The 17064-nt window shown below is 36.5% G+C and overlaps 1 protein-coding gene across 1 annotated transcript in view; it reads left to right on the top strand.

Annotated features, from left to right (window-relative positions):
* The window catches only part of P3H2 (prolyl 3-hydroxylase 2), a 67682-nt gene extending 51979 nt beyond the window's left edge, over positions 1–15703 (top strand). The window contains exons 4-15 of the mRNA XM_053461149.1: positions 3931–4062; positions 4450–4592; positions 5408–5497; positions 7574–7614; positions 8211–8305; positions 8868–8995; positions 10211–10306; positions 10625–10775; positions 11011–11128; positions 12475–12550; positions 14141–14281; positions 15120–15703. Of these exons, the coding sequence (XP_053317124.1) occupies positions 3931–4062; positions 4450–4592; positions 5408–5497; positions 7574–7614; positions 8211–8305; positions 8868–8995; positions 10211–10306; positions 10625–10775; positions 11011–11128; positions 12475–12550; positions 14141–14281; positions 15120–15221 (1313 nt within the window). The 3' untranslated portion in view covers positions 15222–15703. The remainder of the gene's footprint in view (positions 1–3930; positions 4063–4449; positions 4593–5407; positions 5498–7573; positions 7615–8210; positions 8306–8867; positions 8996–10210; positions 10307–10624; positions 10776–11010; positions 11129–12474; positions 12551–14140; positions 14282–15119) is intronic.
* Positions 15704–17064: the final 1361 nt, after the last annotated feature.

Below are 17064 nucleotides of genomic sequence, written 5' to 3'. Positions count from 1 at the left end.
CAGACTTCATTGGAAAAACGAGTAAGAGGATGTGTTTAATTGTACAGCAATGTGTAAAAGAATGCAGTACTTTATCATAGAGAACTTTCCTTCCTCTAACCCTTTACATCACCCTTTACAATCCAGTTCCTTCGCACAACAATCTATTAAGACAACCCTCACCAAAATTACTAATGATCTCAGCGCTAAAACACTTTTCCTATTGGACCACTCTGCTGCCTTTGACACTTTTGACCACCCCTTTTGAAAGCCCTTTATTCTCATGGCATCTGTGACATGGATCTCTCATGGGTAAAGTCCTACCGTTCTGACTATACTTTCATCGATTCTCTATCATTTGTTCCTCTCTCCCACCACTCTCTGTTAGTATGCATCAAGGCTTGGTTCTGACCTTCTACCCTCCCCTAGCCACATCTCATCCTCTGTTCTATTGGATTTCAGTACCATTTCTACCCTGAGAATGCACTAGTTTACTTTTTTTTATACTGACCCCTCACCCTCTCTTCTAACTCTTGTCTTAATGCAATCCCATCTTGGACCTCTATTGGCTTCTCATACCCTCCAGAATTACATTTAAACTCCTGACCTACAAAGCCTTTAACAACACTGCAGCCCCTGCATCTCTACCCATACTACAAGTAGACTTCTTATCTACCTCGCTGTTCTTCCCATGTCTCTCTTTTATCATTATCTCCTCTTCCAGATTGTGTATCTATGATTTTACTCAAGCTGTACCTGTTTCTTGGAATGGCTTTTCCCATTCTGTCAGACTCTCTCCCACTTACTCTAATGTTAAAAGCTTACTATGAACCTACCTATTCGGAAAAGCATACAATCTACCCTTAACTTGCATCCTGGAAAAAAAGATCATGTCCTCACTACCATAGAAATTCCTATAAATAAATGTAATTTAACATATTTAATTATATTTCATATTACATTAATATTGACTGAGATCTAGGAATGGAAACCACCAAATGTAAAAGTTTTTAGTTAAGGGTGAAAGCCTAAAACACCCTACCAAGTGAAAACATTCCACAATAGCCATAAACTATCCAAGCAAACAGATAACTCATTTCCTTAGACTCAATAACAGAAAATTGCTTCTTGCACATGATTACAACCAGTCAGAATGTTATGGACATATTTTGTGGTGCAGACAACAGTTGTTAGTCTTGTATACGATTTCCCACAGATGTTCTATATCCTTTTCTCTGGAAGCTTGATTATATGACCACAGTAAGGCTTGCATTCTAGCCAAAAAGCTTCGTTTTTGAAAATACAATCAAGTAACAGGCATATGCTTTCCTTCTTCAAGTCTTATTTATACTTTAGTAGTATTCTGCGTGCTGCAGAGACGTAGATATGATGGGCATGCTGGTTTGTTAGTATCTTCCCAGCTGCAAAGTGTCTGCCAATAGGTCACTCGCAGAGACTTGTCATCATACCTTTATTTATACACAGATGCACTTGATAAACTTCGGGATCAAAGGATTCTCAAATGCAGTTTTACTTTGTCATTTAGTAGAATATGTATTGTATGTACAGTTTATTTTAACTTCCATGGCCTAAAGGAGATGCAGGCAAAACAATTAATCGGTTGACTACTTTAAGTTGAAGTCCAAGCAAACTAATTGGTTTAGTGATTGGTACATGGACCTCCCAACAATGAAATGTTCAATCTTGTGTTTTTTATACTGTCTCTATCCACATTTGCCTAGTTTAGCTCAATCTTATATGATTCCTATTAAAATGAAGTACTGTGAGGAAAGCCCAGGATTTGGCACTTAGTTTAGGTTATTCTTGTTTCTGTCTTCTTCTTTTTTTTTTTTTTTTACTCCCACATGATCTTTTTCATCAAAGCAAATGTAATATATCTTAACCAGCCAATAAAGCATTTCTACTCTCTAAAATAGACTTCATAGAAATTGCATTTAAAGAATTCATTGTTGGAACAATCTGATCACTATTCTTCCTTATAGAAGTCAGTGTAGCTAAATGGGGAATTGCAAGGAATTACTAGTATGGTTTTAATTCTTCATTGTAGAGCATGATTAAACCCTGCAATGATCCATAAATGCCGAGGACATACAGGTCTGAGAGTTAACACACTGGACTACACCATCTGGCACTAAGAACTATATTCAGAATTAATAATCCACTATATATATTATTTGGCTTTTTTTAAAAATAATTATACCACACATATCATTCTATTAACCAACTTTTTATATTAGCAGATCAATCAGATCTTCCATGCCCATTTTGTTTACTCCACAGAAATGATGTATTTTATGATCAGTGTTTCCAGCGCATCTGTTTTCTCTCAACAATAAAATTGTTGGGGGGGGGTTGTTTGTAATTGACATAATGACTCACAATATATGACTTAACTCTTGACATATTGATTTTTTTAGTTCTATTAACATTCAGCACAAACTAATGGCATAAGGGTGTCTGTTCAGCTGCTGCCTGTGGTCGCATGAATTGGAACAGCATGCTTTGAAAGGTTATATCTGGCAGCTTACTTCATCTACGACTGTAAAAATAATCTCCTGGATAGATGTAGGAAGTTACACATTACGGTAATAGGATATGCCAAATGTGTCGTGTTAAAAGATAAAGTATTTGTGCCAGACGGATGGGCAACACATTTCAGCTGTGACCTGGTTCTTGTGTTTTTTTTTATACTGTCTATGTCCACATTTGCCTAGTTTAGCTCGATCTTATATGATTCCCATTACAATGAAGCACTGTGAGGAAAGCCCAGGATTTGGCACTTAGTTTAGGTTATTCTTGTTTCTGTCTTCTTCTTTTTGTTTTTTTTACTCCCACATGATCCTTTTTATCAAAGCAAATGTAATATATCTTAACCAGCCAATAAAGCAATTGCTTACAATGCTCCGATTCCTACATTAATTGTCCAATTATTCTTACATCATTACAATTTTCTTTCCAGCCATTTGCATCCATGTTGTTATTCCGTTATATCCCCACCTTGAAGTCTGTGGCCATTCCTATTTCTTTTAGAAGGAGGGAGACAAGCACTCGTTCCTCTCAGTCTGATCACGTTGTTCAAGAGTGGTTCTTTTTATACAAAAATATTATCAGGCTTACTCTTTGTATCCAGGTTGTTGCTCAGCGACCAAACCTCAAAGAATACTAACAGAAAATGTTTAGTGATTCATTGCATGAACACCTGAGAATTCTAGCCACCCTTGGGGAATATTTCAAGGCAGAGATGGGAATCTCAGGGACCATTCTGTATAGATGGTACAAATCATGTACATAATATATGTATTACATATATATCATGATTATTGTTTTTTGACAGGGTATCGTGTATGTGTGATTACACAGTTTGTGTGACATAATCGTATTTTGTAATGCTTCTAATCATATTTTGGCATACATGTGTAATGTGTATCTTTGTGACACATGGCACTGATAACAATGATGTGTTCCAGATGGAACATTATACATTTTCTACAGAGCTCTCATCTCTTTAGCTGATTTATTATTCCCCTTTCATGGCTCCAGGCCAGCTGTACCTGTGATTTTTAACAAACATAGAAATTAACATCTGGAAATAACTTTGCGAACAACCTTTTAATTGCAGTCTAGCAACGTTTGTGCTACACAGACTCATGTTTGAATGTCACGTCATTGTTATATGTTAAACTGTCCAGATTAATATATGTATTATTTGTAAGAACAGTTATAAAAACAATCTGAAGTTCAAACCGAAACTTACCTTTCTGTCTGATTGTATCTCTTGATGTGAAGTAAGATAATTTATTGCTGGTTGCACGTACCTGGGTATGATGAGACACGCATGGATAACATACCTGTTTGTTCACATAACAGCGATGTTACATAAAAAGGGTATGTTGTTTGTGTTATAAAGTAGTGTTTGTTTTCCAAATTCAGATCACTACATCCAGATACTAGCGTGTGAGCATGAGTGTGTGCGGGAGCTTGCCACACGCCCTGGGCGCTTATCACCTATTGAGAATTTTCTTCCGTTGCATTATGACTTCCTGCAATTCAGCTACTACAGAGGTGATAACTTTATATAACTTCTATAACTTTATACATATCGCACATTTCTGTGGATAATATTTTCAGTTATTTAACGTGTATGATTTTCCTAAATTCCCTTTTGATTTTTGTATTTTTTAAAAAATACGGTTCTATACACATATATATATACCGGTAATACATATATTTGTGCTCTAAACGTGTGGATTATATAAGAGGTTTTACAGTGTGTGATACCAGATCCAAAATGTTCATGGCCCAAAGTCTTCTCCTATTGTACTATTTTCTCTATGCAAAAGTAAAAGCCAGTAAGACATAGGCTGACGTACTCTGGTCTCCCATAACCCTGGAGATATAGGTTATATGGTTATTTCTAACAGGTTTCATTCACTTTGTATCTCTTTGTAGTTGGTGATATCATAAAAGCCTTGGAATGTGCCAAGTCCTATCTGCTTTTCCATCCTGGGGACACGGATGTGTCTGAAAATGTGAGCTTTTATGAAAGCCTGTTACCTGAGCATGTGCGTCCAGAGGATATTAAACCTAGAAAAGTGAGTATTAGTATGGATAACAAGCAATGCTGGATCTCCTAAGACTGTATCATGAACCGAAAAAACCAAAATCACGTGTCACTCAGGTAAGGTGCAAATAAAAAACAAAATTATAATAATACTTCCCTTATTGGACCGCAGCTACCCAAACAACACTCTTCCTCAAAGTGTTAGAATGCAAACAAACCAGGAATGTATGGGGCGCAGGAACATATATAGGAAAAAATAAAATAAAAACAACACAATATAGTGTAGATTGTACTTCCAATATTAGTGATTAAGTGATATATTGCACTCACAAGTGAAAGAGGCAAATCCAACCCATCAACATGGACTGTAAAGAGGCTTTAATATTCTTCAATGAAAATAGTTTTTTTTTCTGTCAGATTGCTGATTTTGCTGACACACACACACACACAGATTGCTGATTTTGCCGACACACACAGAGACCTGTACCAATTGATTTCCTGAAGAAGCCTAAGGGCGAAACGCGTAGAAAAAGACTCAATTGGACTTTAACCTATGCCTGTATATGCATTTTATGCATGAAAAAACTATTTTCATTGAAGAATATTAAAGACTCCTAAGACTGTACAATATTTGGTTTGTAACAAATCAAAGCAGTTCTTCACGGTGAGTACATGTATAACTCTGTTACAGATTTATTCTAAATCTGGAGATTTTCCAACCACATGTTAGAAAAACTAAGATGAAAAGGAGTAATAAATGTTTGACATTTAAATGTCTATTGCAGTATTTGTATCTTGTCGCTATGACAGTTCTTGACAGTGTCTTTTTCCATTTTTTATCTCCAGGAAGCTGCTCAGTTTGTTAAACATCATATTTTTGAGTCTGAAATCATTCAAGCCGCAGCTGCTGGCTTGGGGTTTTCATATGATGAACCGGTATGTATTCAATGTTTTCTTAGTCTTTCTGTGTGTTATATTTTTTTATTATTATTTAGTGATTTACAAAGCATCATCATATTCTACAGTGCTGTACAAAGGGTAAACGGGACATAGCAAATAATACATTAATAATAATAACATTACAATTTTCATTTACAGAAACAAGAGGGCCTTGCTCAAACAAGCTTACAATCTAGACGGAGTTAGGGGATGAAAGCAAATCTTTGGGAACAAGATTTGCCCTCTTAAACATTTGTTGCACATGAATGAATGAATGAATGAATGAATGACAGCGAATCTCATATACTGTATGATGTTATATTATTACATTGATAGCATCTGGTCTCCAGCCTAAAATTATGTGTACCACTATTTCAACAAGTTCAAACCCATTGTCTTAAAGCAAAAATGTAATGTACAAAAAGCCAAATTCTTAGAGAATGTGATATCATGACTCACCTGATACCGAATATGGAAGAATTTTAAGACTAAATATAATAACACGAGGTTCTTCCACAAAATAAAATCCTGCAGTGCAGTGAAGTGCTTTCTTCCATAAAAGAACTTTGGTGAGAGAGGCCTCTCCACACCAATGCATGATTTCACTCAATAGTTCTATTCTAAATGTTATTTGATCAGCAGAGCAGAACCAGCTGTGATAAACCTAAGTTTCTTGACTGCTTCCGCTGGCATAACACATAATTCTGAGTAACTAATGAAAATACTTCCATGTGCCTATTCAAGGAGAATGAACAGGCACACTTACTGCCCCTGTGACACCTCTCCTTTATATAGCACCTACAAATCCTACATACATAAGAAGTGTAGAGGCTTATTTAGCTGGGTGTTTTTTTCACTTTTTATCCAAATATATATATATATATATATATATATATACACATATGCAATGTTGTCTCTAGCGTAGAAATTACTTATGACATAAAATGTATTTTATATACAATGTAGAGGATGGCTTTTACGCATAATCATAGAAACTTAGAACTTGATTGATGGCGGATAAGAATCATTCAGCCCATCCAGTCTGCCCATTTTTTCTGATGTAAAAACTCAAACATCAATCAGTCCTTGATTTTGTCTTAGTTTCATGATCGATTTATGCCTATCACTTGCTTGTTTAAATTCTGTGCCATTCGCCATTTAGTTTGAAACTATTCTCGTTCATTGTGGCAGATAAACATGTTTAGGTAAGATTTGGCTTATCGGAAGCCATACATAAAGTAAGAAACATTACTTTGAAGATGATCGATAATAGATGGTTGCTAAACTTCCAGTGTGGTATTTGTGTCTTAAAATACATGAGGCCAACATGGGTCTTGCAGAGTCAGAGAGGGTAAAGAATTACCAAATCTTAACAATAAAATACTGAGTTTGTACTGCGTACCTACAGGGCTCTGTTCAGGCACTTCTTCCTTAGGAGGAGTCATTGTAATCTTTTAAAACGATTTTAAACCATGTTAATGACCTCAGACGTCTCGTTTAGTGTGTTGGTTGACTGACATAATCCCAGCCAATAAAAAAAGGGATCAATCTGTTTTTTAACCAAGGAAGAGGCATACTGAAATTATTTTAAATATTATATCAGGCTAAATGTCTGCACGTGCAGAGACAATGCGATTATTCTTTCATTTTATAAAGAATTGCTATAAAATAAGTACGTTTCACCATAGATAATTAATATCTCCTTTAAGACATGTCTAACCCTATTGCACTGGGGGGTTGCATTGTGTTAATGGGAATGTGTAATTAAGTTGTTCCATATGCTTATACTATTCGGACATCATTTGTTTTACACTGATCTGAAGAACAAACATTAAGATTCTTTCAAGCTTGTGCTTTTTTTGTTTATTTACATGAAACATAGATTAAGCATTTTGTTCTACTCAAGTTCCTCTGAATGCATAATCTGTAAAAAAAAAAAAAAAAATATTCAGAGGTCAATACCTGCAAGCAGTTAATGAGATTGTAGTGTTTGATTTATGAAATGCACTGAAGGGGAAAAGCAATAAAGTTGCTGTGAACCAGGAGAAATGTAATTTTGTTATCTTGTTACAGGAGTTCTGGGTTACTGGCGGAGATCGGCAAGATGAAAACAGGTATGCACAAGGGTGAAAGTTACCGGTGCACAACAATACATTTTCAGTTTGCTCTTGAGAGCCTATCTGATTATATTGGTGGCCTAAAATGTCATCGATGTATCCGGGCCACTCATGGGGTCTTTACTTTTAATACTTTATTATATCATCACAGACTAGTTATAGGCAGGTAGAAGTTATGCTGGTGTATGTTAGCTATGCAGAATAAACATGTACCATCTAAGGAACATGTCTTAAGGCTGCTATAGTACAAATATTGGTGTGGTCTGAAAACCAAGTTCTTGTACCAAGAGCCCTGTACAAACAATTCACATGGGATGAAAACATTGATTACTGTCCTAAACCATTGGCAAATTGCAAACTGAATAGTCCAAATAGGGTTTTCCTGGATGATTTGCCCAAATACTGAAGAATCCAGTTGTAAACCTGGTACATTACATTACTACACCGTCATATACAATTAGTAAAGTCATGAAACCAATTCACACCAGTCAAAAACAAGGGTCTTATCAGAAATTTCTGGTTATGTCTTCTTACTGTTATAGATATAATATTACGTGTCATAGATTATTTTAATCCTTGTTTTGGTGTTACAGTGTTCCCCCTGTGGCGAATGATGAACTGACAGGTGTCACTGGACTCTTATCTGGAAAGAAGGCTGTTCAGAAAATTGACCGAGAGCTAAGAGAGGGTAAGATTCCAAATTGTTAGGAGTTGCTAAGAAATTTAGATGTGTACCAAAATAATTATGGGGTATAAATAAATCAGTTTTCCTATATCTTTGTAATTTTGTCGTGTTTTTTCCTTTGTTGCCATCTAGTGGTCACAACCAAATGAAGCACTGGCCAGCGATTTATATAGTAACGGCTTCATGTATTGAACTGTTACCTGGATTAGTATTGTATTTAATATACTTATTTGTTATATTCATGTGGACAGATTTTTTAATCTTTGTAAACATTAAGATGATAAAAGCTTGTATGGGTGGGTACTGTTGTTGCCAGATCTATAACTTTACACACAAACTTTATGTGAGACAAGTTGGCAATATTGACATTGTTACAATCCCCCCTAGGTTTCCTGTTGCTGCTTTAACTACCATGTTTGATTTAATGTGGGTATACCATCATTCAGCAGTCCTAAATTGTTTTTTTCCAATTTAATGTATATCTTGCATGTTGGTTGTCCTCTACATATAGGCCTGTATAAAATGACACTTATTAAATGTAAATGTTGTTGTCTGTCCTCTTCAGGAGGTCCTCTGATTTATCCAGACGTTAAACTTGTCTATAACTCTGCACACCTGAATGGCACACAGAGGGTACAGCTGGACAACGTTATATCTGATGAGGAGTGCAGAGAGCTGCAAAAACTTGCCAATGTATGTATCACATAAAGTCACACCATGACTGAACATCCATTAGTGAGGCGGTATACCGTTTTAATCCTCAAAGTGGAAAGCACAAAGCTCAAGGACATCTCGATACATTCTTATTAATCAACATGATAGAACATTCCACTTCTTTAGTATACTGAAAGATTCCTGGCTGAGGGTTTAAGCTTTGACTTTAGGATTTCCAGGAATTCTGTGTAGAAACATAGTTTTAGTGGAATAGTCTGTGCAAGTCTCTTCATGCTAATATTCTATTGGTTTCCATGTTCCATATATGATCTTCCTCTCTGTTTCCTGTTAAGGAACTCTGTAGACCTTATGAACCAACAAGTTGTTGCCGTTTTAAGAGGATATCCAAATTATTTGTTAACCTGGTATTTTGTGTAAATATGGGATTTGGTAAATTAAGTACTTTTGACATTGCATGTTATGTAATAGAAGGTGTCTCAGCTATTTCATCTGTAGGGCTAAAGTGACTCTGAGGCACAGAAATTGACCTTTTTTGGTGATAAGGAGCCTAAACATTGCATTCTGTCACACCAACTTTCGGCAGGTGCTATTAGTTATCTGAGACAAACACGATTTTAAACTTCCTGTGACAAGGAATAGTTGAAAAATGATTACATTTCATACAAGATGGTCTCTACTGGGAGACTTAAGTATTATCCTGGCTTTACTTGCCATGTGTAGTCCTTTCTGTGGAGTCATGTGTTTCTAATAATTAGAATGTACAACGCTCACACAAGTATTATCAATAAAACCCACATTTTAATGTTTTTCCCCAAATCCTTCATTTTACATTTTAGTAAGTAAATAAATCATACCAAGAGATGAAGTATCTGACTTCCTGTTGTCAGGATCTGTATGATTAAGAACCCCCTATTGATTTTTATTGATTGCTTTAGGCAGATTTTGCAGGGGTGGACTGAGGAAAAGAGAAATTGATTAAACAATACAACCTTTTCTGCCTTTTTGCTAGATGTGTTCCCTTAAACTGTAATAGTTCTTTGTGTTTAAATCGTGTATCTCCAAAATAACTAAATTGACTTAAAGCAGGTTTCTTAATCTGGGTAAATAGTTATGCTAGAGATCATGAAAGTAACTGTTCCCCTGTAAACACAAGTCATTCACTTGCATTTCATAATTTGTGGATATAGCATCTTGTTGGCTTTGTCATTCTGCTAAACCAGATTATTTTATCAGATCATAACAATAGCTGGTGATGGATACCGAGGGAAAACCTCTCCCCATACTCCAAATGAGAAGTTTCAAGGGGCCACAGTTCTAAAGGCATTACAGGTATGGATGGTATGCTGGAGTGGGGGATTCTGATGGTGTTATACCGCGCCAATTCACACAAAGACCTACATTCTTCATAATCTAACCAAAAACAAAATACAGTGTAACTAAACCCTGCCACCTACAGTGAGTCAGTGGGACACGTCTGCGTGGATGAAATCTTTCTGATCTGTCCATTATTACTGGTTAACCACTTCCAGTGAGTTTTGGGGGTTTTATCCTAGCAGTAGCCACATTATGATGTCCTTCATATATACATATGGTCGAAACCATGTAGTAAGAACCTGCCCTTAGTCTTTTTTTCTCTTCTCCTGAAAGCTTGGGTATGAAGGCCATGTACCAATGAAGAGTGCCCGCTTGTTTTATGATGTCAGTGAAAAAGCCAGAAGTATTGTGCAGTCATATTTCATGCTCAATACAACACTTTTTTTCTCCTACACGCATCTGGTTTGCAGGACAGCTCTACAGGGTGAGTACAACAATATTCTAGTATTATCTCTAAGCGTTCCATTCTGCTTCATACTACGATGTGAATACATATACCCTATAATTTGATTTTTAATGCACTGCTGGATTCTATTACCTATAGAATATTCTCCATATTATCATAGTCAGTAAAATGCATACATTCAATGAGTTATGGACTAGCTAGTCACAGTCTAATATGAATTGATGCCAAGGTGGATTTTGTCTTCAAAATGTAGGTCAACAGGATAACAGAAATGACCTGAGTCACCCAATTCATGCTGACAACTGTTTACTGGATCCAGAGGCCAATGAATGTTGGAAGGAGGCTCCAGCCTACACATTCAGAGATTACAGGTAGGTTCCAGCCTATTCATTCAGAGATTACAGGTAGGTTCCAGCCTATACATTCAGTGATTACAGGTAGGTTCCAGTCTATACATACAGAGATTACAGGTAGGTTCCAGCCTATACATTCAGAGATTACAGGTAGGTTCCAGCCTATACATTCAGTGATTACAGGTAGGTTCCAGTCTATACATTCAGAGATTACAGGTAGGTTCCAGCCTATACCTACAGAGTTTACAAGTAGGTTCCAGTCTATACATTCAGAGATTACAGGTAGGTTCCAGCCTATACATTCAGAGATTACAGGTAGGTTCCAGCCTATACATACAGAGTTTACAAGTAGGTTCCAGCCTATACATTCAGAGATTACAGGTAGGTTCCAGATACATACAGATTTTACAGTTAGACCCCAACCTATAAATAAATCAGTTTACAGACAGGCTCCTTCATATACTGTTCAAACAAAGTGTATAGGTGTTTTGCAATTTGTATATATACCGTACATAGTTTACAGCTAGGCTCCAGACTATACATGTGGAGATTATAGGTAAAATTGAGCCTGTACTTGCAAACATACTATACATGGAGACATTCAAATTGGGTGCCAGTCTAAATGCGCAGACATCACATGTAGTCTTAAGCGTCTATGGAGACCTGTTACAGCTACATTCCAGACTATACACAGAGAGGTAACAGGTAGGCTTCAGCATACATTATGTTTATATTCCAAAGGTATCATTAGCACTGCACAAGAAGCTGCCACTTAAAAACAATGGAAAGTGCCTTGTTCTAAGACTTCTGTCTGTTGTAAGAGAAACTATTTCAAGATGTTGCTGCGCATTGACAGACAGCTGGAAATGCCTTATATATGGTAGTAATTTGTACTGAAACATGGCAAAAATCATCTTCCAAGTTCTCTTATCTATCCTTATCTTCTTGTATAAACATCAGATGTCAGCGTGTCTATTGCAAGGAGCCAGATATTCCCTGCCCTTCCTTTCTGTCTGACACCACCCATCATTTTAGCTAGTTTGGAGGTAATAGCAGAGGTGATTTTTCCATGTATTAATCTTACAGAAAACATCTTGTAATTATATTGGAAGTGAGAGTATCTATCATTAATATTAGACAGCTTTGAGTGTTTGAGAAGTTTCTATATCTTAGCGAGTTTCCGGGGCTATTCCATAGCCGCAAAAATTAAGGATCTATTAAAAAAAGAAAATAAACATCATATACAAAAAATGTAACCTGGTTAATCCATGTTCATTATCTGTGTAGACGAAAGTATTTGAAAGTCTGTTATTGTTGCGTCTGCGCTTCCCTCCGAATAACAATTTCTCCATGTATCTCTGCAGCGCTCTCCTGTATCTAAATGGAGATTTTGACGGAGGAGAATTTGTGTTTACTGAAATGGATGCCAAAACCGTCACTGTGAGTTCATGTCAATAGCACTATATATACACTGTATGTCCATATCCATCCATTGAAATGCAGCATACTTTTGAAGACTCATTGAGGGCGATGTATATGATAGCCTTGACACAAATGGCAACAATGTATAAATATTATAGCTATAACACTTTTGGGGAATATGAGAATACAAATGAAAACTCGCATGACCTCACCATAAAAAGTGTTGCATCCCAAATATAATCATTTGCCTGTTTGCAACTAAAAAAATGATGTCAGATGTTGTGATATTGCAGCTGTGCCAGATGTGTAAAGCTTGATCATTTAGTTTTTACATATGTCCAAATTGCAAATGTTGTTCTTATTACCTGCAACATCTTTATTAAGTGCCTCCTGTGTTCTCATCTAGCACAGACTTACAGGTAGACATGACTTTCTGTCTTGAGCAGACAGTGTCAGCAGACAACATGCTTTCTAAAAATGTTTAAGTGCCTCATTAACTGTTACTTCTATTAAAGTCGTAAACGTTCTTTGTAACATTTACAAGCTATTTAAAACCATGTCCACTTATCAGCTGTACGTGCTTTTTACACCCTGAGTTATTAAAACCCATACTATAAATATTTGACTTGCTCCCTCTAGTGGCCAGAAGATTATTGTTTATTTCAAATATTCTAAGTCCCGGTAATATTAAAAATAGTAAAAAAGCCCACCACCATACAGAGCACAGCCAGCAAAAAACCAAATACTTATATCAGTATGGACAGCATGGGGAGAAACACTCTGCTCTTAAGTTTCCATTGCACTTTAAGAATTCTAGGTAGAGACATGGAACTAAAAGGACACACATCATGCTATTTTGTTCATGCCTATTAAACTGTTACTTCATTTGCATGTTAGCACTGCGTATATAGCATTGAGCACAACATAGGGTAAGAACTATATGAGCCAGAGTTCCACTTATATCTTGTTAGTTGTCATTAGTGCAAGATAAACAAATCAATGACACGTGCAAGCGGCTTATTCAGTCGAATTTAATCCTTAATCACTTGGTCTTATCAGTGCAGTTTATTTAAAAAAATCAATGTACTGTTTTAAGTATGCATTATGCGGGGCCAACCAAGCCCTTCCACAAAGGCAAACTTGCCAGGTATGACCATTCATCTTTTTAATTAAGGCACGGAGGAGTAGAAATCATAACTTTCCAGTATACTTAGATTTTTGTAAATAAATGCCTTATGGTGAGCAGAAACATGCAATATTGACACTTTCCCTTTTTTTGTTATATTTTGCTTTACTGCTGAGATTCTTACCTATACTAATGTAGGCGTATTTTATTGTGTTAGAATGTATTTGAACCATAGGGTATATAACCATTTTTGAATGGACACATATACATTTCATATATTGAAACCCGCTCATATAAAGTGCTGGCATGCTGTAGGTAGGATTTAAAACCTCACAGAAGGGAATCACTTATTCAGTTATATGTACCAAATACCCCAGCGCAGCACCGAACATGTACTGGTCAGTAATATGTGAAATATACATGTGTACTTGTTACAAAGACACTGCCTGTTTGACATCTGCCATCTTGGGTTTCTGTTACAGGCTTCCATAAAACCTAGGTGTGGTCGTCTGGTTGGTTTTTCTTCTGGAGGAGAGAATCCCCATGGGGTAAAAGCTGTGACCAGAGGACAGAGATGTGCTGTTGCTCTGTGGTTCACATTAGATCCAATGAACCGTGAACTGGTGAGTCGCCATCCCTTCTCTTATTCAGCCAGTGGCCGAGAACAAAGGCAGCGATGGAAAAGAGTAAGATGAAGCCTAGGAGCCTGGATGGGCAGCGATAAGACATATACAAAATCACCAGCAGAGGGCAGCAAAATTAAGTCTTTTTCTGTTCCTTCTATTGGAATCTCATTTGTAATCACAATTTCCTATTTTATTTAAACATTTCCTATACTGTACTGGGTATGGTTTAGATTTCTTATCTCTCACCACCCTCTTGGTGTCTGTGACGGACTGATGAAAACAAAAAGAGAGATAAGGAGAAAGGAGAGGTGATAAAGGGAAGCCAAAAAATGAGAGAAAGAGAAGAGATCATGAGAAAGGAGAGAATAAAAGAGAAGATGGGGAGAGAAAGAGGAAAGATACTGTAATAGGGGAGACATTGTGAGAAAAGGAAGAGAGAGAGTATGTGTTTGAAACGTGTTTGTATAGTAGGGAAAGTATGTCTAGGGGCATGTAAGTGTGTGAATGCTGTGGTTAGTGTAAGCCAGATGTTTGTGCAAGGGCAAGCATGAATGCGCGAGTGTGTATATGTATTTTCACAGTCTATCCATTACTATTACTGTTTTGGGCCTAAAAGACTCTATAGTCACATTTTAACCTTAAATCTCAGTTCTTTTAATTTAAACTAATAATGCAAAGTTGTGTTTTTGTTTTGTTTTGTCACACTACTGTGTTCAAGCTTGAAAAAACTAGAACAATTATTGGTATTCCCTACCTCTGGGTTGCGGCAAATACTAAATAACTAGTAATAATGGTGGAATGCCGGCTGAGTACTTTTTTTCCCCTATAATTTCAGGAGCGGCTACAGGCAGATGAAGTTATAAGAGCGCTGGACCAGGAAAGTCAGGGTGGAGGATTAAGCGAAGATTTGAATATCAACCCAAGAGATGAACTATAACAGGGCTATTTAACAAAGTATTTATTAATTATTAATAATCTTATTAGACAGTTTTATTTTTGTACAAAGCATTAATTGTAATTTAAATGGAAAACAATGTGCTTAAAATACTGAATGTTTCTCTTCTAAAGCGTGTGAGTTTTATTCTTAGCGTTTGTTTACTGTCTGAGAGGTAAACAAATACCGTGGAGTATAGGACTGTTCTTTAGCACTTACTGTAAAGTAAAGGGATTATTAACCAAAAGGCAAATTGGTTTATTTTATATAATCTAGACATTGTTTTTCTAATTAAAGGTAATGTGGTTGCAAAGTTTGAAAAGCCTTATCACGATTGCAGTGAAAGGATAGCCTACTCAGGACCACTTTGCACCAAAATCACATTTTATACATAACCATCATGTTCTATAAAATTGTATACAAGTATTTATTTGTGGTGCCCTGCATTTACTGTTCCAAAGTATGTGCTGGCAGCCATTCTGCTTAGTTCCAAACCATCCCCAACCCCTACTCCCCTATTTTTCTTTATTTGCTCACTGCCATTTATTAAGTTATTTCTAAAAAACAAACTTACATAGGGAATGCATCCTGATACCGCTGAAAAGTTTAGCAGACACACACTAATGTGTTACAACGTTATCACCAAAAATCTTAGACCTCTCACAATCCAGATCTCTTAGACTCAAGGGACTCCATTAATGATCCTCTCTGATCCTCTCACCCATCCACAGGGCGCTCCTTCTTTCACACTAGTGATGACTGACAATTCACTTGTGTAAATGATTTTTACTGTTCTGGCTCTCCGTGTACTGGCTTTTTTGATAGTATGTCCAGTGATGTCACAGAATCCAGTGCTTGTGACTATATTCTGTATTCCTCTCACTGTGTATTATGTATAGCCTGCTGAGTTAAGTTAAAACTAAAGTTCTTAGTGAATTGCATTTCTCAGGTGCTGAGTACTGCAATAATTATTTTGGACAGTGCAAGACCACTTTGTTTACCTGCCCTTGCTGCAAATGCACGTTCCTGCTCTTCAATTCATTCTTAGGCTCTATCACTTCATTCTCGCCCCTTTAGAAAATCCCCCCACTCACTAGCTTCTTGCTGCCCTTTCGATTCGCCCCAAACCTCCCCAAGCATTCATGTGGTCTTTGATTTCTATGAATTTAAACATCTACTATGCCTAATGCCTCAGACATATGACATATCTATGCCCAATCTTTTTGTGGCCCTATAAATCATCATGTATGAAGCATCTCCTTGCATGTCCTCCCATTTCCACGTTGTCCATCTCAATGCCTTCTTGTATTTACCATCTTCATTCAACGCAAATCTCAGGATATTTGTTTTAGAACTACGCTTTAGTTTAATGTCCCCTTCATGAATGCATTTCTTTATTGATTCTCAGGTTTTGTTGTTTTACTCAGCCTTTGTTTAAAAAAAAAAAGTCCATTTGGAGATTAAAAAAATTTCATATAAATCATTTTGGTTATAAAACGACTCAAAGAGCAGATGTTCACATTGGACGAGACAAAGTTGTGCTAATAAAACCTAATCTCCTTCCTGCCTGACTTGTTCAGCCTGAGAATACAATTACCACACCTTAAAGAAATGCAATCGCTATATTTACAATCTCCCCACCTTGAGTGAACCCTGAAACAATGTATTTGGTGATTGACTAGATGCTAGAATCAAAATTCTCATGCTCTCAGCAGTATTGAATCGAGTCCTTTTCCAGGAAAGCAACTTTTATTTTTGAATTCCTTTTCAGATGTATGTCAGGTCATATACACTGGTTTTCATTACGCACCCAATATTTACATTTGTAATTATCAGACAATATTGG

This window comes from Spea bombifrons, chromosome 3, assembly GCF_027358695.1.
Source record: "Spea bombifrons isolate aSpeBom1 chromosome 3, aSpeBom1.2.pri, whole genome shotgun sequence".
NCBI lineage: Eukaryota > Metazoa > Chordata > Amphibia > Anura > Pelobatidae > Spea > Spea bombifrons.
Note: the sequence above shows the minus strand (reverse complement) of the source record. Positions and strands in the feature narration are given on the sequence as shown.